This window comes from Hipposideros armiger, unplaced genomic scaffold, assembly GCF_001890085.2.
Source record: "Hipposideros armiger isolate ML-2016 unplaced genomic scaffold, ASM189008v1 scaffold_413, whole genome shotgun sequence".
NCBI classification, from domain to species: domain Eukaryota; kingdom Metazoa; phylum Chordata; class Mammalia; order Chiroptera; family Hipposideridae; genus Hipposideros; species Hipposideros armiger.
In genome coordinates this window covers 592233-615470 of record NW_017731763.1, presented here as the reverse complement: position 1 = coordinate 615470, position 23238 = coordinate 592233, and the positions used below count along the sequence as shown (strand labels likewise).

Sequence of the window (23238 nt, the reverse complement as noted above, 5' to 3'; positions counted from 1 at the left end):
ACTTTATTCTGTAAGCAATTAGACTGATTTTAATTTTTCCTAGTGTTCAGTCCCGCACTAAGTTTTGATGAATGGATAAATAAAACAAGGTGTGTGCATGTGTGTAAAATGGAATACAACAAAACAATTAACTGAATAAACCATAGCTATATACAACATGGCTGACCCTTACAAACAAAACGTTGACTAAAAAAAGCAAAACACATAAGAATATTTGTGGTATTATTTCATTCATATGTTCAAAAAATAAAGAAAAACAAATCACATAATTTACAAGACATGCAGAGGTGAAACTACTTCTAAAATTCAAGGAAATGACTGATTATGTCTGGGGAGAAGGGAAGTGATTTTTTTATTGGGAAGGGTTAATGGGGAACAGATTCAGGGGTGTTAGCCATGTTCTATTTCTGATTTAGATGGTGAATACTTGTACATGGGTGGTTGGTTTACATATAAGCTGTATGTATACAACTGTACATATAAGTTGTACAGCTAGCACAGTTCCTGGTGTATAGCAGATGGTCAATAAAGGCAACTATTACTTATGATGATGGTATTATTCTAGCTACTACTGCTATTATTTTCACTGATATTATTACTAATTTCTCCTCTGTACATTATACACACCCCCTGAAAATATCAGCCCAGACAGAACATAAAGAAAATTGCCTATATGTGAAGTAAAGCTTCTTTATTTGTGCTATTTTTCTTTCAGTTTCCCCACTGTTATGCTTTTAAATGTGTTTTTCTTTTTATACACTCTTACTATCTTGACAACAAAATTTTGATAGGAATTAAAGTTTATCCCACTATGTGATAATTCCTTCAGCAAGGTTCCCACCATGAACACCAGGAGTCCTGAACCTCCACAGGTTGAACACGAATAACAAATGAGGTATGAACTTGGTTTAATAAAACCTAAGTGCTGAAAGAAAACAGTCACCAGAATTTTGAGGAAGAAAAAAAGTGTCTCTACTATTTGGGATGTTTAGAGGGTCTTCATGGAAAACGTGGAATGAGTAAGCTTTAGGTAAGAGGTGGGAGAGGAAAGGACATTCTTCGCAAAGCAATTTAGTGAACAGTGAAATGGAAAGGATGTTTAGGTGACAATGGACAAGTCTGACTGGTATGGAGAATGGAGGGAGAATGCTAGGAAGGCAGGTGGTGGGTGGTTTTAATTGCTACATGAAGGGAGTCCTGGGATACTTAGTACATCTTAATTGCTGAAGGTATGTTTGTAATCCTTTGAAGGTAGAGACTACTCTAATAAATGACAGAGAAATAACCAGTATATACTCACATTGCACACTTTAAATACACTTTGTAATATGTAATTTATGCCTTGATAAAGTCAATTTTTAAAATTTGAACAACGAAATCAAGATGCTCCCTTCATTGACAATTTCCTTACCATGTTTCTTAAATAGCTGTATGATGAAATGCATTCAAAGCCTAGCAGCCATAGTTATTTAATGAATCCCTTTACAAAAATCTAATGTTCTCTCTACCTCTAGTTTGCCTAATCCTATCTATCCTGCAGACCACTGCCAAAATAATCTTCCAAAACAACCCTTGTGAATTAGGTGTATCATCTGTTTTAGAAGCTTTGAAATGTTTCCCAAAGCATTTCCTCCAAAAAAGAATCAACCTGGACTTTAAGATCGTCTACAATTTGAGCTCAATGTACTATTCTGGTCTAATTTTTCACTACTTTCTACATATAGACATATATCTGTCTTCAAACTCCACTACTCCTTTTTCTACACATATGTACTTTGTCTATTTTCAATTTCCATGCTTGTCCTCAAGGTGTTCTCTCCAAATGATATACTCCTGCATTCTACCTTACCCTACATACACTTCAAAATCTAGTTCAAATGTTAACCTTAAGTATGGAGTCTTTTCAGAAGGCCCCTTAAGATACCATCTTTGCATTCTCTAAACTTTCACTTAAGTCTGATTGTGTATGAAAGTTAAAAACACCATTTATTATGTCATTAATAAAATATTTGCCCTTGAGAACTCACATGATTTATACCCACACATATGTAACTGACTACAAATCATACAGAACAAGCTAGAGGACATGCTTAGCACACAGTATTCACTCAAAAAATACTTGCTGAAAGAATGATTCTTTGCATATTGTGAATATCCCAAAAGTCATTCAAATATAAATAAGATGGTAATCGTCATAGATTTTTAAAAAGGGGAATTTTACCTTTTCAGTTGTAAGAGGTTTTATAGGCTTTTCTGGTTCCTTTTCTCTCTTTTTCTCTTCCTTTTTTTTTTCCTTTTCTTTCTAAAACATAGCCCAAAGTTTTTGATAAGTTTACTTTTCAAAAAAATGTGAGCTTTTAATATTTTTTTTATTTTATTAGTTTGAGTTATCATTTCAGAAAGGTACAAATATTGAGTGATGACAATATCTGGTGACACTGAAATATAAAAGTTAGCACAGCAAATTCATATTCTCATTGAGGTTACATGTTAATATAATAAAGAATATCTTTTCTTTAAAAAATTAAGATGGAGGTAAGACAACTTAGAACTTCTTTGATATTTCAGAGCTTGTTTGAAACAAATAAGAACTCTATTCAATAAATCCTCATTGTATCTTTACATAAGGTCAGGCTTCCTAATAGCAACCATAAAGTTGAAAATAGAATAAGAAAAAAAAAGTAAACTGATGGAACACGATTCCTTTCACAAAGATAAAAACAGATTATAACATGTAAACATGAGGGGGAAAGGGTACAATCACTTTAAGTTTTCAGAACATCACAAAACCATTTCCAGGGCCGGCTGAGTGGCACGTTGGTTAAGAGTTGGCTTGGGACACCAGCTCTGAGCAGCAGGGCCTCGGTTCGGATCCCGGGAGCATGAGGGCCAGTGACGCTGCCCTCTACAGCTAAGATGAACAACACCTTGACCTGGAGCTGGGCTGCTGTGAGTTGCCGGCGACGGCGTAGGCTGCAGTAGAACTGCAGTGGGCTGCCATAAGCTACTGTGTGTGACCAGCAGCCAGTGTGAGCGGCCAACCAATGGCCGGCGACCGATTACCTCACCTGGGAAGAGCGCAATGATAATACCAACATGGGCCAGTGAAGCGACGTCCTCCACAACTGACTGAAGAACAAAAGGACAGCAACTTGTCTGTTCCCCTGCCCCAATTCCCCAATAAAAATCTTAAAAAAACCCAACAAAAACCATTTCCACAGTGTTGTGATTTTTTAAAAAGGCAAATACAATAATTTTCTCACAATAAAATGTTAAATATAGTGCTTAAGGACCAGAGCCCACTGACTAGTTAGTGTAATCCAACAGTCTAGGTAAACTATAATGGTATGTTAATATTAAGAATTTGCATTTTTTTTTTTATTGGGGAATTGGGGGGATGGGAACAGTGCTGGGGAATTGGGGGAAGGGGAACAGACAAGTTGCTGTCGTTTTGTTCTTCAATCTAGTTGTGGAGGATGTTGCTTCACTGGCCCAAGTTGGCACCATCATTGCGCTCTTCTCTGGCGAGGCAGATCAGTCGCCGGCTTCTGGACGGCCGCTCACCGCGGCTGCTGGCCGCTCACGCTGGCTGCTGGCTACACACGGTAGCCCATGGCAACCCACTGCCACAGGGAGTGCAGCCCACGCCGTCGCCAGCGACTCATGGCAGCCCAGCTCCAGGTTGAGCTGTTGTTCAGCATCTTAGCTGTGGAGGGCAGTGTCACTGGCCCTCATATGTGGGATCCGAACCGGGGCCCTCTGGCATCCCAAGCGAGTTCTTAACCATCGCGCCACTCGGCCGGCCAAGAATTTGCATTTTCAAGAAGCATGAGATAGGATATAATATTAAAAACTTATGGGCCACAAACATGCCAGAAAAGGGAAAATGAAATAAAGATTAAACAAACAGCATTATTCATAAGCATTTAGAGGAAAGAGATGCATAGAAACTTAGGTTTGGATGACTACTTCAACTGAGTACTGATCTGACCATGTCTCCTGGTAGCAAACATGAAAATACAAACTGATAAATCTAGGAAAGGCAGAATAATAAACACACAAAACTTAGTCAAAATGCCAAATGGCTGTGATTGCACCTGTGTGTTTAAAATGGTATTTGACACAACCTCTTTCAAGAGTGGAGTTTGTGCTCTTTGTAAATCAGGAAAGATAATATTGGCCATTCCTGGGCTATAATGTAAGAGGCACAATGAAAGTTCCTATGGGCCAGGCACTGATATAGGTACCTTATTTTCTAATTTAATTTTTACAATAACTGTCTGGAAAAAACTGTCATTATTGTCCTTTTACAAATGAAGAAACAGAACCTCAGGAAGTCAGGCCCAAAGCCACACAATGGTAGTAGGGTCATGGGACAACAGAGCCCAGACTCACAAGTCTCACTACACACTGCCATCCAGTGGAGCACTGCTAGTTGATACTGCTGCTCTTCCTTACAAAAGCAACTAATATTAACCGATCCCTCACTACGTGCCAGACACTGTTTTGACTCATCTGATCCTAACAACTTTATAAGGTAAGTAATATTATCCCCACTTCGTAAGTGAAGAATAAATGAGATGTGCAAAAATTCTTTATATATATTGTTTTCTAGATATTATTAAGTCAAATTTGGTGAGGAAAGTAATGTGATTGGACATTCTCACTCATATGGTAGGGATGAATTGCTCTGTAATTTTTCAGAGCTGTCATTTCTCAGGGAAGCCACTGTCATGAGAGTGGGGAAGAAGCTTGTCTTAGTAATCACTATGATTGGTGGGCACATATGAAATCACCAAAAATAAATCAGTTAGCTATACTGAATAGATGGAGAGCATGACTCAATGCTCTTTAACACCAGAATTTCAGCTGTCAAAATATGGCTGTCATGTACTCTGATTCCAACAGTGATATTATGACACAGGCTTTGAAGTAACATTTAAAACGTGAGCTCTAAACGAAGGTCACACAGTTGCACCCGCAGATGACTCCCACCTTTAGAATCAAAAGCTGCTGAAAGAGCGAAAAGTACTGTGAGGACCTAAGTTGTTTTAAACTATTTTCTCAGCCAAGAACAAAATACAGTATTATTTGGTATTATAAAATAGTAGCTCCTGAAACTTGGTTACTATACAATCAAATGATATAGTGAAATAGGAGATCTTCTGAGTAAAAAAACTGGAACAAATATTGAAGTCCCATAAGATAAAGTACATATTTGGGTTCATTGTAATCGAAATACATTTTAATAACTTAATTAGATATGCTGTCTAAATTTTTTTATTATGCACTATCTTAAAAAGTTGTGAGTATATATACTTTACCATATATATTTGTAAAGCACGTATATAGCACTATATTGTATACATTATAAAGCATACATAAAAATAGAATTGAAAGGATAAGGGGGAAAAAAGCATGAAGACATCATAAATGGACTGTCTTGGGGTCCTCCCTAATGTCTAATGCTACAGACATCAGATGTTGGGAGACCAATAAATCAGACCACTGCTTTCCATTACAAAACTTGGAGGCAGGAACTACATAGTATTGCGAGGGTTTCCACCATTTTCCCCAGATAGCTTCAGGGGCTCTTAAGAACTCTTAAGTTCAAGTCTCTCTCTTCCTCCCTCCTTCCCTAGCATAAATCTTTCCTCTGGGGTACAGACCTGTATATCCAACCACCTACTAGACATCTATCTGGATGTCCCACAGTCACCTCATACTCAACATATCCAACTTTTAATTCATCTCTCTTTATTTTCTCTCCTCAAACATGTTTCTCCTCCTTAGCTTGTATCCTTTTCTCACTGAATAGCACCCTTATCTACTGATATACTCATCAAAGATTCCCAAAGCACCTCCACAACCCATTGATTACTATATCCCATGGATTCTATCTTCTCAAGATCTCTTAAAAATACACTCTTTTTCATTCCCTCGGGCTCCATTGTTTAGGACATGCTCCTATGGTTTATATTCATGGATTAGAGCTACAGGTCCTTAAGGTTTTTCCACCCCCATCAGCACAAAATTCACTCTCCACAGAAATAGTGGAGCAGCGTTATGACATGAAAATCAGATCTGTTACTGCTTCTACCCTTAAAACTCATCACTAAAGTGCCAGAATGAAGACCTAACTCTTTCATTAGGCTCACAAGAAGGCTCCTCTCCCACTTCTGTCCCTATCCTATGCTTGTTTCAGCTATGCCATTCTACTTGAAAGTCCCCGAACATTCCACTTTGCCCACAGGTCTTTTTTTTATTTTTTTAGCTGAGCCACCCTGCCACCTGTTGGCAGGTCAGCAGCAGCTCGGCTTGGTCTGGGAAGCCCACAGGTCTTTTTTAAGGTGCTTTCTCTACTTGGAATGCATCCTAATCCTTGTAGCTAATGTTTATTAACAGTTTAAGATGCGTCAAAAGTATGCCTCCTGTATTAACAGCACCACAGTGTTATGTCAATCACAGCACACATTATATTGCATTAGAAACCTGTAAAGTTATGTTTTCCTTCATTAGACTGTAAGCTCCTTGAGGGCAGGGGCTATATCTTACTTGTCTTTGTATCCCCCATGTCTAGCACATCATTTATCAAGGAGCAAACACCCCAATCACAACTACCCTAAACACGTTCTAAAAATTATAACTGACTATTCTAATTATGATTGTATACTGCATACACTGTATCTATATGATGTATCTATTGTTTAAAAAACAAACTTAACATTAACTTTAAGTACTTGTAACAACAGAACCATAATGAGAAAACATTTTAATCAGACTTTCATAATAGATCAAATAATTCAAGAGCAACTATAAAAAAAGTTCCTGTAAGTATAAGGTAGTAATGGAAACAACAAAAAGCTAATTGCTTCTTAAATGTTGAGATATATCTATGGTACCTGTAAACCAGTCATTCTAAAATTACATATAGATCGAAGCCCTTTAATCCTACCTGCAGCATAGGAAAATATTCTATAAATTGTATTTAACATATTTAATACTGGAAACCATTTGAAATTTAAACAACTATTACAGCACTCCCAAATTATGGCACATTGTGAAAGGAAGCACATTTACCACAGAACACTACACAATGTAGCTGGCTAAAACACTATCATACCTCCAATTTGTTTTTTTCAACAGCAGCTTGTAGAGAAGGAGAGGCTACCAAAGGCTGAAGAGGAGCATCAGAGGAGGAAATCTGTGGAATGCAGATGAAAAGTCAGGAGGAAAAAAACAAAAAGAAGGTAATCAGAATTGATAGGCACAGGAAAGAAACAAAAACCCATGTACTTCTGAGACACTTACGCACTTAGAAATATGTTAATAAGGAAAAAGAATGCACAAGAAGAATGCATTGCTTTTTTTAAATTTCCATGTGAAATTTCTAAAAATAAAATATTTGTTACAGAACAGTGTATGACTTGAAATAGATTTCACTATGATATAAAATTTTAAATGTAATGAGACAAGGTCATACCAAAAATATTTTAAAAATAATTATGCTTCTCCAGTAACCCACTTTTAGTCAATGTTACTAAACTAATGCTCTGAAGCATGAAGACACATTGTCCCAGGTAGCAGGAGAGCACAAATGAGTGGGTTTTTTTTTTTAAACTTATAATAACTTTCAGGAATGGAAAATAAAACAGAGCTGAAGTAGGATAGTTAAAGTTTTAATCAACTGCTTAGGAAAACAGAAAAAAGGTTGGGAGGAAAAAAGAGTGGATTAATGCTATATAACAGCAGAGCAGTAGACAGATTTATAAAGCAATTTATATACTTCCTCCTTTAAGATCAGTACGCACAAACACCATTTCAAGTGCTGTACTTGAATTACCCCAACGCATTATGAGACAGTTATATATGTAGCAGAGGCAATTTATACATGAAAAAGGATTTCATCTAAAAGCCTTTTCACACATCTTCCAACACAATTTCTATATACGTAGTTGATCACTTTAATGGGAGCATTATCTTCCTGTTCTCTTTACTGCCAAAATATAACTGAAATACGTTTACAAAATGCGTAGTAGATCTTTGGAGTCATAAAACTGACATCTCTATATTGCCCTATCATATCAACAGCGCCTATGAGAAATTTTTAAAAATAAAAAGTGATATTATAGAAAGGTCATTACGTAATGTCAAAATAACTGTGAGATGACAAGTCTTTATTCAATCTGCTTGTTATTGATTTAGTTATGGGTATAATTCTTGAATCACAACACAAGACTATAAACTTTAGAGGTTTTTTTCCCTTGCACATTGTTGGCTGTTAAACTGTGCAAACTAGTCATTTAGTGACTACTAATGGAAATTACACATAGAAGAAAATATTTTAAAAGTTAAACTGCATCTTAAGACCTGGCTTCAAAGCGGATTTACCCTACTGGACATTTACTTGCTAAGAGATCTTTAATTGCCACCTTATGTAGAAAACAAAAGCACAGAAAATCATTTAAGATAATAACCTGTATCATAAAGACCTTTTTGCCCAAACTCATGTAAAAGCTGAAGATAAAAATATAAAGGAGGAATAGGAGCATTTAGTATGTCCAGGGTTACTACGAGTAATATGCCCACATTGGTGCCCAGCACCATGTAGTTACTTTAAAAGATGCAAAAGAAATAAAGTATTATTTTCTTCTATTTGAAGCTATAAACTAGTAACAATTCTGGTAAAAAAAATTTTTTTACTTGGAACATATTTTCCTTTGTTTTTGTCTTTATCTGAACTCTCTTTCCCCTTTAAGCCTCCTCCCTTAATTCATACTGACAGTACCACACAGCACTCAAAACCATATGGCCTATATATCATGAACTCCTTCCATAAAGCAGCACATACAACCCTCCCTGCCTTCTCAGAAGTACTATGTTTATATGACCAGACACCATATTCATTAACAGTTCATTGAAGTCACTCTTCACAATGACAACTACACCCTTAGGAATGAAGGAAGTACCATCGTAGCCCCTCTACATAAACTGATTCATGCAGGGCTTAGTTCCAGACACATTAAATGGCCTGGGGGGCAAGGCAGCAATATTTTAGAAAAAACAGCAAAACTTTTGGCGACTGTTTTTTGGGGTTTTTTTTAAGTTTACTGTTTTGTATTTTGCCACAACATTTTGAAATGTTTATGTTTCAGATGGGCAATAAATTTATCAGTGTTTTTAAAAATAGGATTAAAAAATTACTACCTTACACAGAGAAACAAGGTCACCTTTAGGCCCTTATTCTTGTTTAAAATAAGAAAATAAAAAGCGATAACACATATTGGCAGCAATAAAAAATGACAGCTAAAGTAGGAGACACAACAACTATAAATATCAGACACAAACACTATAAAGGTAAAGAAATTTGGAGGCATTTATTATGGGGAACAGCTATATCAAGCTTAACAGCCACTCAAGACATCTGTTTATGAGTACAAGTACAACCAGTATTCAAATTATCCCTCCTTATACGAGGTGTAACAATTAAGTTCGCGAACTTGTTGCAATGATATTGCTAACCTTTTTTATATCAGAGGGATTATTCATTATGAATTTGTTTGTACCAACTGGGCAAATGGTTAACAAAGTTTACTATTTGGAAGTGCTGAAAAGACTGCGTGAAAAAGTTACATGACCTGAACTTTTCGCCAACAATTCATGGCTCTTGCATCACCACAATGCACCAGCTCACACGGCACTGTCTGTGAGGGAGTTTTTAGCCAGTAAACAAATAACTGTATTGGAACACCCTCCCTACTCACTTGATCTGGCCCCTAATGACTTCTTTCTTTACCCGCAGATAAAGGAAATATTGAAAGGAAGACATTTTGATGACATTCAGGACATCAAGGTTAATATGACAACAGCTCTGATGGTCATTCCAGAAAAAGAGTTCCAAAATTGCTTTGAAGGGTGGACTAGGTGCTGGCATTGGTGCATAGCTTCCCAAGAGGAAGTACTTCGAAGGTGACTGTAGTGATATTCAGCAATGAGGTATGTAGCACTTTTTCTAGAACGAGTTCACGATCTTAACTGTCCAAACTCGTATATCCCCTTACATGCCCTAGTAGTCCTTTAAGTACCTTAGATATAAAATATTTATATTTTGTTTCATGTTATCTTTATTTTATTTAACCTGGTCTCATCTCCACTATGAAATTAATTTTCCCTGAGAGCAAAGGTCATGTCCTCTTTGTTTCAGTGACTATAATAAGTTATCAAAAATTATTTGAATGAATATTCACTCTATTACTGAGGACAAAACACTGGATATAATTATATTATGTAATTCTTAGTAATATATAAAGTTAATTGCTTGCACATTGATTGCCACAAAAAGGAAGAAATATTTTAAACTTGCTAGAATTTAAACTTTAAAAAATATCATTATCTTGCTTATAAATAAATAGGTAAAATAGATTTTCCCTTGGATTAAATGTGATTTTTGTGAACTTTTCTGAATTTTCCTTGCATTAATAATATAAACTCAAGAGTATACCGTCTTTTACCTTGAAATTTTTATTTAAGCCTACAAAAAAATGTAAAAAAAATTGTAGAATGAATACATCTATAAAGTTCACTAATATTCATCAAACATTAACATTATGCCATATTTGTTCTCTCTACATATACACACAAACATACTCAGCTGCCAGGTTTCACTGAGCCATTTAAAAGCGAGATACAGAGAACATTTTGATGGTTGCCAGATGGAAGGGGGAAGAAAGATGGGGGGGAAACGGCGAAAGGGATTAAGAAGTACAAATTGCCAGTTATAAAAATAATTATGGGGATGTAAAGTACAGCACAGGGAATATCGTCAATAATATTGTAATAATTATGTATGGTGTCAGGCGGACACTAGACTTATCAGGGTGATCACTTCATAAGGTATATAAATGTCTAATCACTATGTCGTACACCTGAAACTAATATAGTATTGTATGTCTACTGTAATTGAAAAATTTTTTAAATAAAGGGAAAAAACTGAGTTTGATAACTCAAAATGTCAGTGATGACAAAGACACTGATGTTGAAGATGCATGTGAAGACTTTGCATAAAGTTATTGCAATATACACGAGAGTGGGAGAAAGCAGTATTTCCACAGTAATATAATTTTCCATACTAGGGTATTTTAGATGCTATATGTATAACTTAATTGCTATATTAAATATTGTGAGCATAAAAAATAAAAATGAGTTACAGATATGACACCTGATCCCTAAATATTTTATGCCTGCAAACATCTCTTAGAGTAAATAATTTCTCTTAAAAAAGCATAATACCATTATCACACTTAATGGGGAAAAAAAAAATTCTGTAACAATCATCATTTAAAGATAAAACTGTTTTCCTATACATTACTACATAAAATAATTTTCAAATTGTTGCCAAGAAAAAAAAATACTATGAATATAGATATAATAAAAAAGTTCAGGATTTTTAAAATGGGTGCTTAATGGGAGGCAGTATGTTTTATAAAATATACTAAAATTACTTCTTAAAATTTCATATGAAAATATATTACTTATGTTTTAAAGTTAGTTCTTTTTTCCTCATAATGCTATAACTAAACTTAGTTTTATGGATATTATAATATCCTCAATATTGGCAATTTTTATCAATCTTTCAAATATTTCCTCTCTTATATCCATTGTAAATGCAGCCCAAACTCTACACACAGGGTATCTTTGCTCCAAAATGTGTATCAGTGATACAGTAAACATTTTTTAACGTGATTTTTCATGATCAAAGACACTATATTAAAATATCATTACTTTGTAAGTATTTGATTGAACTTTTTAGTATATTGTTTCTCCATATGGGCTGAAAAGAAAAACCCAGTTTCATGTAAAATGAGATGAAATTATTGTCTCTAAATTGCTTGTCCGATGATTTAACCACAAAATTAACTAACTTATAGCTTGCTTACTAATCTAGAAATCAAAGAAATGATTGCACCAATAAAGACATTTGTCTTAAATTGTAATTAACTGGGATGGGAAACTTTAATCAGAAAAAAAAAACCTTAAAAAGAAAGTAATATAACATATTTGATCTATAGTAAGGTTTCAACTGTTAGTTATCAAGAGGCTTGATAATAACCAATTAAAATGCCATGTTTTAATATACTTATCTCTGGACAGATCCATCAAAGGCCTTAGGGGAGTTTAAATTTGCCTTTTCTTCTTTTTCATTCGTTTCCAGAATGTAGTGAAATAATTTTCTTCCCCCTCTTTTACATTAGTGGCTTTATCTTTTTGCAAATTTCATAAAATCAAGTTAATTAAATGTCATTTAAGCAGTTATTAGACTCACAGAATACATTCCTTTCTGAATCAAGAGCTCTGCTTTGTGAGAACTCCTAAACATATGTGACAAAAAATTCCAATATTCGTATTTTAAAATGCATGCAACTAGTATATTTTTACAATAAATAAATTGAGCTGTACTGTATCTTAAATGTTCATGATCTAGTCAACAAATATCAATTGGTATAAAGATGAAGGTTTTACTTACATTTGTAACAGCTATAGCATTTTTATCGTAGTATTTCTTCTTTTCATATTTATCTCTGATGAAAAATTCCACCGCTCTGAAAACAGATATCTTAAGGAAAAGCATGTAATGTGTACACACCCCTTTATTCATTCCTCTACACAAAGCTTAGACTCTAAATTCATTTTTTCTACTCCCCAGTCTGTGCTTTCCTCATACTATTTCTGCAACTAAATTCTGTAACCTATGTTGTTTTCTGCCAAGAAAGTCTCTTTCAGGAAAGTGTCCCCATTCAACAAAACCACTCAACCTAATTCTAGAAAGAAAAGTTAACCATATTTCTCAATTCCACCACACTCCTCAGCTCCCCACCCCTCTCCCTAAAGCTCTAAATTCAATTAAGGTTCTTTTTCAATTTTCAATATAAGTAAAGAAACTAATACCTATATAGTTCCCACAGTGTACCAGGAATTGTATATATGTTTTCTATCATTTGTTTTCTTTAATCCTTCCACAACCTAATAATGTGCATATTATTATTTCCACATCATAGATGAAGAACCAGCAATTTGGAAAGATTAAACAATTGTGATTTCAATAATTAATGCTCTTTCCCACTACAAATGGCTGCCTCTGGTTATATCATAGAAGATTCCCTGTGTATTACAAAAATAATGGCCAATTTTTTTCTTGCAAAGATGAGGAATGGAAAAGCTAAAACCAAAGCTAATACTATTTGATCTTTTTAAAGTTGCCTGGACTAGCCTTAACTATTGATAAAGTAAGCCACTTCTGGTGGGATTTGAGAGTTTTGTTATTTGATATAGGTGACTTCTCTTACCACTCAATCACTGCTTTATCATATTCCACTAAAATGGGAATTCTTCTATCAAGGATTCTTAACCTTTTTAGTACGATGAACCCCACAGGTAAAGTCTGGGGACTCTCTTCTGGGGCAGTGCTTTTTAATGCATAAAATAAAATACACGGAATTACAAAGGAAATGAATTACATTGAAATACAATCTCTGTAGATCCCCAGGTTAAAACATCCTTCTGTTCAAAAGAAAAGGTACCGGAAGCAGTTAAACAATATATTTTCAGTCAATAACTCCATATTAGAAGTTAATAAAAGCCTTTTAAATTGACACTTGAGGAAACAGGTAATAGAGTTGACAGACCACTGTACAGTGGATATATGAGAGAGTTGAGGCAATATGAAAGCACTCAAAGGCCTTTCGTAAAGGCAAGTAAGACAGAAAACCTGAGCATTCAATATGTTAAGCTGAATACTTGAAAGCCACTTTTTAAAGATAGCTTTCTACAACCTAAGTATGTGAAAGGCACTTTAAATTATCTTTTTTTCTCCTCTTCACAACATATAAGGTAGGTGCCATTTCACAACTAAAGCTGGGGTATAGCAAGTTTAAAAAGTTCTCTGGGATTCTACAGTACAAAGGAGAGTTGTGATTCAAAATGAGAAACGTCTGACATCTACCTTTTCAGGATGTTGCTGCTCATCACAAGTTCATTTGTGAATCAGTTAATTTCTGGTAATAATAATAAATGCTTTAAAAATCTAGAGAAGACTGTCAAATTTGGAGGGCACCTTCACTTTCAAAATAGCCTTGGAGACTCTTTCAAGTGAAAGGCCCCAGAGGTGCTATAAGGCTGCGTATTTAAGATACGTGAACATTTTGGCAGCCAATTTAGTGCCAAAAACTTAGCAGTGTGCCAAGATTTTCATAAAATGCAACGGTATTTTATATAAACTATTTCACATGTAAATCAGATGAATGTTGTTTGTTCATGATTGTATATTCAAGTTCATATTACATTTTTCTAATTTTCTAACAGAAAAAATGAAACAATCAAAAAAGCTGACCCAATGAATGAGGTGTAGGAATGTGGGTGTATTGAGCAATTTTCATTGTCAAGACGTCTATTTACCTCCACAAAAGAGAAGAGAAAAAAGAATTTACCCATCAGACTGATGTCATTTTCACTCCAGGTAATAAGAAATACATTTGTTTGAAAATATTATATAAATATTTAAAAAACTAATTATATTTACTGTTAAATATAAATGTTATAACATAATGTGTATATAGTTATGTTTATGTTTAAATATCTGGGAGGAAAATAACACTGACATTTTTCCTTCTTAAAGATAGAAACAACAGTTTATTTTGGATATCATTTAAAGTGTACTACAGGGGCCGGCTGAGTGGCTCAGTTGGTTAAGAGCTCACTCAAAAGTTTGAGCTCTGAGCAACAGCGGTTCGAGTCCAGCCCGAGCTGAGCAGCCGCTGAGCTGCCAACAGGTAGCAGGATGGCTCAGCTTAAAAAAAAAAAAAAAAAAAAAGTGTACTACATATTAAAGCCTGAAAAGATTTCTCTACTCTCTTTTATGAAATGTTTATGACAAAGAAAAGATCATTGTTTATGACCCAAAAAATCATTATTATTAAGATTAGAAATACAGTACATAAAATAATTTAACCACCAATAAAAACTAAAATGTTAAAAACTATGATGGTTTTATAATTACTGAATTTGAAAAAGACAAACATTTTAAGTGTACAATCTTCTGGAGTAAAAAACAATACTAACATCTTATAAAATGATGTGTTGCTGTGAATTTTCAGAAATGATTGAAATCTTAATTTCTACTTAATGCATTTTATATAAAATATTCAACTATATCTGAGTCTAATTTCTGCTTATGATAAGAAACCCTCTCAGAAATTATCTAAGAAGCAATTAAAAATTATATGGGACAAAAGTTGCTGTTTTTCAAGGATATAAAACCAGACTAAAAATGAAGCATTAGGGCAGGAAAACTTACTAGGATCTTCCTAATTATTAATATAAAACATTATTTGTTAAGAAGCACACCACAAAGGGAATTTTTTAAATTCCATGGGATTCACCTGAGGAAAGACTGTGAGTTAGGGAACATGTTATGTCCTTGGTTGATCTCAGTTCCTACATGTCTCTTAGAGCAAAAACCTATCACATGGTCCTTATATATTTCTGAACAGGTCCCAAATTCAAGCCAATTCTTCACTGTTAATTTACCTAAAAAAACAATATTTTATTCCAGGGATCAGCAAACATTTCCTTAAAGCTCCAGGTAGTAAATATTTTAGGCTTTGCAGTATAGTCTATGTTGCAACCACTCCACTCTGCCTTTGGAGCTCCAAAATAGCCATAGAAAATTCATAAATGGACATGACTGTGTTCTAATAAACTTATTTATAAAATCAGTAGAGCTGGCTCATAGGCTTATAGTTATTGATTCCGCAATTCTATTCCAATGCTAGAGAAAAAAGACTAGCCAAACTGGATTCATAAAGTCTCTGTGTCTGCAAATTGCCATTATGGTCACCACCCCTCTGCGGAGGATACATTCCAAGACTCCCAGTGGATGCCTGAAACCATGGATAGTACCAAAACCTAGATATACTAATTTTTTTTCTATTCATACATACTGATGATAAAATTTAATTTGTAAATTAGGCACAGTAAGAAATTAACAATAACTAATAAAAAAAGAGAACAATATATTGTGATAAAAGGTATGTGAATGTGGTCTCTCAAAATATCTGGGATTTTCCATTTAATATTTTTGGACTGTGGTTGACCAAGAGTAACGTGGAACTGCAGAAAGTGAAACAGATAAGAGAGGGCTACAGTATAAACAATTTGAGAGATTTTCAAGGGAAAGTAATTCCCAAAGAAGATGGTCTCCAATGTCTATCCTCATTTATGGTACTAGTAGGCACTTGCTAAAAACTGGAAGTTGTTGTGACCTTGAAGTTGGCTAATCTTCTGAACATATACCTAGCTATGTGAAAACGATAATAATACTCATCTCACAAAGTTGTTGAGAGTTTATACAATAAAACACTTAGTTAGCACAGTACCTAACAAACAATAAGCATTCAATAAACGTCGTTTTCATTTTTATATAAATTTATGTCTGTTTCCTCACCTTTAAAATGAAGATAACACTAAGACTCATCTCACAGGATTACTGTAAGAATGAAATAAGCGAGTGTACGTTAAGAACTAAGAACAACAGTGCATGGCACATAGTGTGTGCTATTTAATTTTTAGTTCTTATTATTAATAAATGCATTTTGATAGTCAAATCTTTTAAAACATAGGGCCCATGGTAGAGGGAGGAACTGGACAGCAGATATTGTGTTAAGGGCTAAGATAACTTGCATATCACAAGTTTGAATAGATGAGCAAATGAGAAACAACAACAAAAGCAGTAATGAATTTGGATAGGGAAATACTTAACTTCATTTTCCAGTCTCCAGGTGTCCTTTGAGACATAAGACTTAGTTATACTAATAGGGATCAATAATACAACTCCAAAAATTAGAAATAGAATAGTAACATTTCCAGAGAATCAAGGTAAGCAATATATTAATAACAATTCAAATTTAAGTGGTTAATCTGGGATTTAGTAAACAAACAACAAAATACCCCAGAATCTTCCCCATGCCTATAGTAACAAAACAGTCAATACCGGACCCTAATCGTCCCTGTCCTCAAAACTAACAAATGGTACTATACAAGCGCAGAAAAATGTTAACATTACTATGTATTTTATCTTTTAACATGTAATTATTAGTATTTTAAGATTTTTTCCCCTTTATTTAAAGATATCACTTAAAAGACAACTAAATTAATATCTACACCCAAGAAGAAAATCTTCCAGTTCTAGACACATACCACTGACAGCAGTAAAACTTTAAAAGCTCCAAGGAGAACTGCTGATTAGCTTTGGTGCACAATAGATCTCATGGAACTGAAGTAATTAAAGTTTTTAGATAAGACAAAATATCCTAATAATGAAAAGCTTAATGTAAAGCTTTATCATTTGTCATGCACTAGTATGTGAAGCCTATAATTAACCACATCCCACAAGAGAAATTACATTTTCACAGCAGCTTTTGCTTAACTTTTATAAATTGTAAAGCTTTTAAAATGATGAATTTTGTTAAGAATGCTGTGATTTCCCATATTATGTGAGTTTTGGTTCCACTTGCCTCTAGAGATGAGACAACTATATTTAAAATCAGTGCAAGTGCAGAGATGTGGGGCTTTTAAAAGAACACTGAGCTTTAAAATGATTCATGAAATAAGGAAAGGGGACAGGTTTTCTTACTAGTCTCCCTAATACAACCTCCAAATCAGTGTTTCATAATTAAAAGGGACAAAAGTGATATTGCTTTAACTAAGGTAAAAAAAAGAAAATTAACACTATAGTGTTACATTAGATACAGGAGCCAGTCTCATGGTCCAAGAGATGTCATCTTATACTCATATCATTAGTCATCTACCTCAAATTTGTTTAGACAAAATACCTCCTAAGGTTTCTGACAACTATTAGATTATCTTTTTGTGAACAGTAAGAAGTCAAAACCTCATATAAATATGACCATAATTTGTAAATGCTTTAGAAGTAGGAGCATTTAGTTTGAAAAGTCAAATAAGCATGCTGAGCTAAAGTAAAAATACACATAACCCACAGGCCTGAGCTGAATCATACCAGGTACTCAAAAGTTTAAAATCTTCACCTAGATCTTCACCTAGTCTCAGAGTCCCAAACTATAAGCCTATCTATTTTTAAAGGCCATCAAGACTCAAATATGGTAACACTGATTTTACTCAGACTTTCATCATTAAATAATATTCAAGTGCCCATAAACAGGAGGGAAATTCTGGAGGCTTTGGAAAGTTTCTTAACAGCTTTTTGAGCATCCCACCCTCCCCCACCAAAAATGAAAATATAATGCTCTCACTGAGTTATTTTGAAAATTAAAAGATACTGTTCATAAAATACTAAGCTCAGTGCCTGGCAAACAGCAAACCCTTATTAAGTAGTAAAGCTACTGCAGCTGTTTTCAACTTTATATATTCACTGTGTCAAAGGTCAAAGATTTATCAATACCAGGTACCAGCTACCAATCAACTCACTATAAAAAACTTTCCTGGGGCCAGCGGAGTTAAAAACTGGCTTGGGACACCAGAGGGCCCAGTTCGGATTCCACATATGCAGGCCAGTGACACTGCCCTCCACAACTAAGATGCTGAACAACAGCTCAACCTGGAGCTGGGCTGCCATGAGTTGCCGGCGACGGTGTAGGCTGCAGCCCCTGTGGCAGTGGGTTGCCATGGGCTACCGTGTGTAGCCAGCAGCCAGCGTGAGCGGCCAGCAGCCGCAGTGAGCGGCCGTCCAGAAGCCGGCGACTGATCTGCCTCGCCCGGGAAGAGCGCAATGATGGTGCCAACTTGGGCCAGTGAAGCAACGTCCTCCACAACTAGACTGAAGAACAAAATGACAGCAACTTGTCTGTTCCCCTTCCCCCAATTCCCCAGCGCTGTTCCCATCCCCCCAATTCCCCAATAAAAATCTTTAAAAAAAAAACAAACAACAAAAAAAAGAATTTAAAAAATAAATAAATAAAATAAAAAACTTTCCTGAAATTTTCAGGTAAGGACCAAATATTTTAAAATATATCAGCAAAAAAATACTAGCACATATAATTCACTATCTCATTAGTCATTTACTTCTTTAAGGTTCATCACATAGAACCGATGGTAATTACTTAAAAAATAGTATTCCTACCAACATATACAAAATGGTACATAGAAAAGTTCAATATAAGAGGATACCAAAAAGCTATATGTTGTCCTGCCCTGCATATTTTCAAGGCTTATTTGAAAATACATGGAATCATGGTGATGGACTGAGTAACTTGGAAGCCTCTTTCATCCACAAGGCACCACATAATAGTACCTCCAAAATTTCAGTAACTTCAAGTGATTTATCCTGTAATATTCAAGAGAAGTCTAAAGACCCCCAGCCCAAACCAAACCAAGCCCGACACATATACACACAAACTTCCAGAAAAGGGAGATTCTTTAATTTGAGGGATCTTATATGTCAACTCAGGCTGGGAAGTGAGAAGCAGAAAGAAGAATAAAATCAGTACAACCAGCAAGCGGTTGGTAATAATCACCTAGGATATTATCTGTTTGCTCTGCCATGCTCTGTTCCCCAGGGTTCTGTCCTAGGCCTTCATTTTTCAGAGAAAGAAAACAGCTTTCCCAAATTCTCAATAAACCCCCCCCCAAAATTAAAGGACCACTGCCCTCGGTAAATGTAACTTTACGCAGCACTTTTCTATGCCTTACACGCTAAGTGACTCTCCCATCTGCACTGCATTTCCTGCTTTCTTGTAGGGTCCAGAATCATGTTTCTAGTCAGTTAATGGGTATCTCCATGTATGTAACCAACAGACACCTCAACCTGCCCAGTCATGCATGGCTCATTAGCTTTCATTTCTAACTCTTAAACCTTCATCTGGTACTGAATTCCTTCTTTCCACTGAATTCCACAGAACCTCAGCCAAGCTAGAAAACTTGGGGTCATCTCAGTGTCTTTCTCAGAAACAAAGCTGATTTTAACCTAACCCAACCGCTCCTGCTTTTCCAACTTCCTTCTGATCTTCCCAGTCTCTTCCTGTCCATTCTCAATGCCACTATCTAATTTATATCTTCATCATTGCTCATTTCAGGGCTATACTGGTATTCTACATGGTCTCTCTGACTCTGAGATCTCCTTCGACTAATCTTCCTCATGGTAGAGAAAATGTTCCTAACGTGTCTCCTGCTTCAAGGCTTTTCAAATCCTTCAACCCTTTGGGTCAATGAAATGAGTTCCAAAGTGCTCTATATAGTAATGAAACCCTTGACAATCTGAAAAATAAGCTTCTACTGCCATTTGCCCCACAAAACTTAAACTCTTGTCACATCAAAACCTTAAAATATCATGTTCATCACACCTTAATACTTCTGCTCACACAATTTTTTATGCGTGAAATATACCTCTCACTCTTACCCTAGAATCTTGCTATAATAAAAATAGCCTTGGATACCAGATTGCTAAATTTTTAGGAAGGGGGTAGGAAAGCAGAAACAGAACAAGTCAAATACGAATACTAATTTTTTAAATGTACAAGCATAAGAATATATACAATGATCTGTATCTCCATGTGAGAAAAGATAACCCTTTTTTTGACCACACAAATTGTTTTAGTATACAAATGGGTAATGTATAAGTGATCTTTAAGAAACTGCATTTTACTGTCAAAACTACAAATGTCACCTTTGGATAGAATCACAAATACTTACAATCAATTAGATAATCTTATTTATAGAGCAGCACAATTTTGATGAGCTGTTTTCTCAAACTTCAATATGAGTTTGAGAGATCCTATAAAATCAAATGATTTTATCTTTAACAAATGTGAAAAGCATCCTAACTAAAATGTCTGTGAGAAAATATTCTATTCACTCATTAGAGCAGATTTGTAAAGTAAGCCTATTTGTTCAACGTAAGCAAAGATGGAATGTCAGTAGTAATTATTAGCATAAATTACTTCAGCACTTCCACTTACACTAAATATGTAATTTGCCTTTTAAATTAATACCTGCCAAACTGCTTCACATAAATATAGTACTATATAAAAGTGATCAAAGAAAATCCATTTGGAAATTATTTTTAAAAATACTCAAGATGCTCACAAATCAAATCTCTAATAAATAAGGTAAAATAATAAACAATATATACTCTCCAATCAAGAGTTTGAGGTCAAGAAGAATCAGCCATATTTCAAACTTAATAATAATTACATATAAAATACTATTTAGATCATGTATTAAAATTCCTAATAAAAATTTACTACATTAATACAAAGCACAGCTCAGGGCATATCAATTTCTATATTTAATGAACAACAGTATTATAAAGGTCACATCTTCCTAAATACAAACAATTCAAATATGAACTGTAAAAGTAAGTTAATTCTTTACAAACCCACAATAAAGAAATACTAAAGGATACTGATCTGTCTGTGGTCTTCGAAAGTTCTCTGGAAGATTGGCTTCATAGAGTAGTCTTGCTTTAGTATTTCCCATATCTTGCATACACTATAATAATAAAAAAAATAAAGTATTTTCATTACTCATATGAATATTAAAAATTAATTCCTATACAGACAGATATATACCAGGGGTGCCAAAAAAATGTATACACATGATTTGTGTTCATTTTTTGTTATTATATATTATTACAATTTTAATACAGGTTTTTCCTTTCTTAAAATGTGTACATGTTTTTGGGGCACCCTCTGTGTGTGTGTGTGTGTGTGTGTGTGTATATATATCTATATCTATATATATATATATATATAGATATAGATATAGATATAGATATAGATATATATGCACACCCAAACACACATATATACAAATACCAGGTACCACTTATTATTTCCAATATGCATTTTTATTATATCTTTAGAAAAATAATTTAAATCATAACTATGAAATTAATTATTCAAGTTCAAAACAGAACCATATTTTTTATCCTTCACATTTTTTCAACATATGGGAGTCCACAGTTTTCTAATATATTTTTCTGTGAATACAATACCATCTTTATTTATATTCACTACTTCCTAAAAGTGAATTCCCTGGGTAGTTCGTGGGCAGTATTATTACTATTTTAAATATACCACTTGAACAACACTGCTGTTTCCAAGGTAACAACTCAAGATTAAATTTTCTTTGTTTTGAGCTTCAAAATACTCTGGGATTTCATGATTTACAATCAAGATCACTATGGAGAGCAGACAAAAGATAAATAGTGCTACCCCTGAACTCTACAGAAGTGAATTAATTTCTTTGAGGTTATTAACCTCTGAGATTCTGCTGAAAGCTATGGATCCTCTCCCTACAAAAACACTGTGACCAATGGCCAACTTTTACATACAAGTTCAGGAGATTCTCCTTAAATTATAAATCCCAAGAGTAAGAACCAATGCCCAAAAGGCATAAAATAATTTGATAATCATTTCGACCTGTTTAAGTTTCAGTATCATCTGTGTTATAGTAAGGACTAGCCAAACAGTACTTCCTGGATATTCTATTACATTAGAAACTAAATTAACATTTACAAATAAGTCATTATTCTATTATTATGTTACATTATTTACATAGAGCTTAAGCTCCTTAAAATGTTTTAATTGGCAGAAAAATCAAGTTTTTATAATTCTTTTTTCTTTTTGATTAATTTCCTAGATACACATACCCACACCCCCAAGAAGACAAATCCAGATTTAACAGATTACTAGATTTCTACCTTGAGTTGTAGCCCTCAAGTGTACAAAGAACTTTGTTTTACTTCAAATAAAAAATACAGTGATTTTTCTCCCAACTGTGTTTTGTTTTTGTTTTTGTTTTTTTCTATTTAAAAAAATATTTTTATTAAAATATAGCCAACTGTGAGTTTTAAGGTATGCAAAATACTAATATACACTCACTGCTGGATGTCTATTCCACCCTACCTCAATCTAAGTATTCTCTCATAGTAAATGAGATTTCTGAGTCACTCTTCTAGAGATAATAAGAAAGTAAAGTAGTAGGGGGCTGGGAAATATGAGGGATAGTAAAGTAAGAAAGAATTAAAGGGTTTTTTGTTATTTAGCTCTAGAGGTAAAACAGAAGCTAAGGCAAAATAAACCTAAGCTTCAAAAGTATATAAGATGCTAGTATACTGCAAGTCAACTATAATTTAAAAATAAATTTTTAAAAAAGTGTGTAAGATGAAGAAAATGTTTGTATAACGTGAACTAACAGTACAAGGTCAAA

General features: G+C 34.4%; 1 protein-coding gene across 5 annotated transcripts in view; it reads right to left on the bottom strand.

Moving 5' to 3' along the window:
* SMAP1 (small ArfGAP 1) overlaps positions 1-23238 on the bottom strand; it is a 149773-nt gene that overhangs the window by 59317 nt on the left and 67218 nt on the right. For 2 of the 5 annotated variants that reach the window (XM_019664004.1, XM_019664000.1), the window contains exons 3-6: positions 21431-21516; positions 12524-12599; positions 7124-7204; positions 2222-2302 (exon numbers count right to left, since the gene is read on the bottom strand). In XM_019664004.1, coding sequence (XP_019519549.1) covers positions 2222-2302; positions 7124-7204; positions 12524-12599; positions 21431-21516 — 324 coding nt within the window. The remainder of the gene's footprint in view (positions 1-2221; positions 2303-7123; positions 7205-12523; positions 12600-21430; positions 21517-23238) is intronic. The other 3 variants (XM_019664002.1, XM_019664001.1, XM_019664003.1) reach the window with 3 other exon arrangements.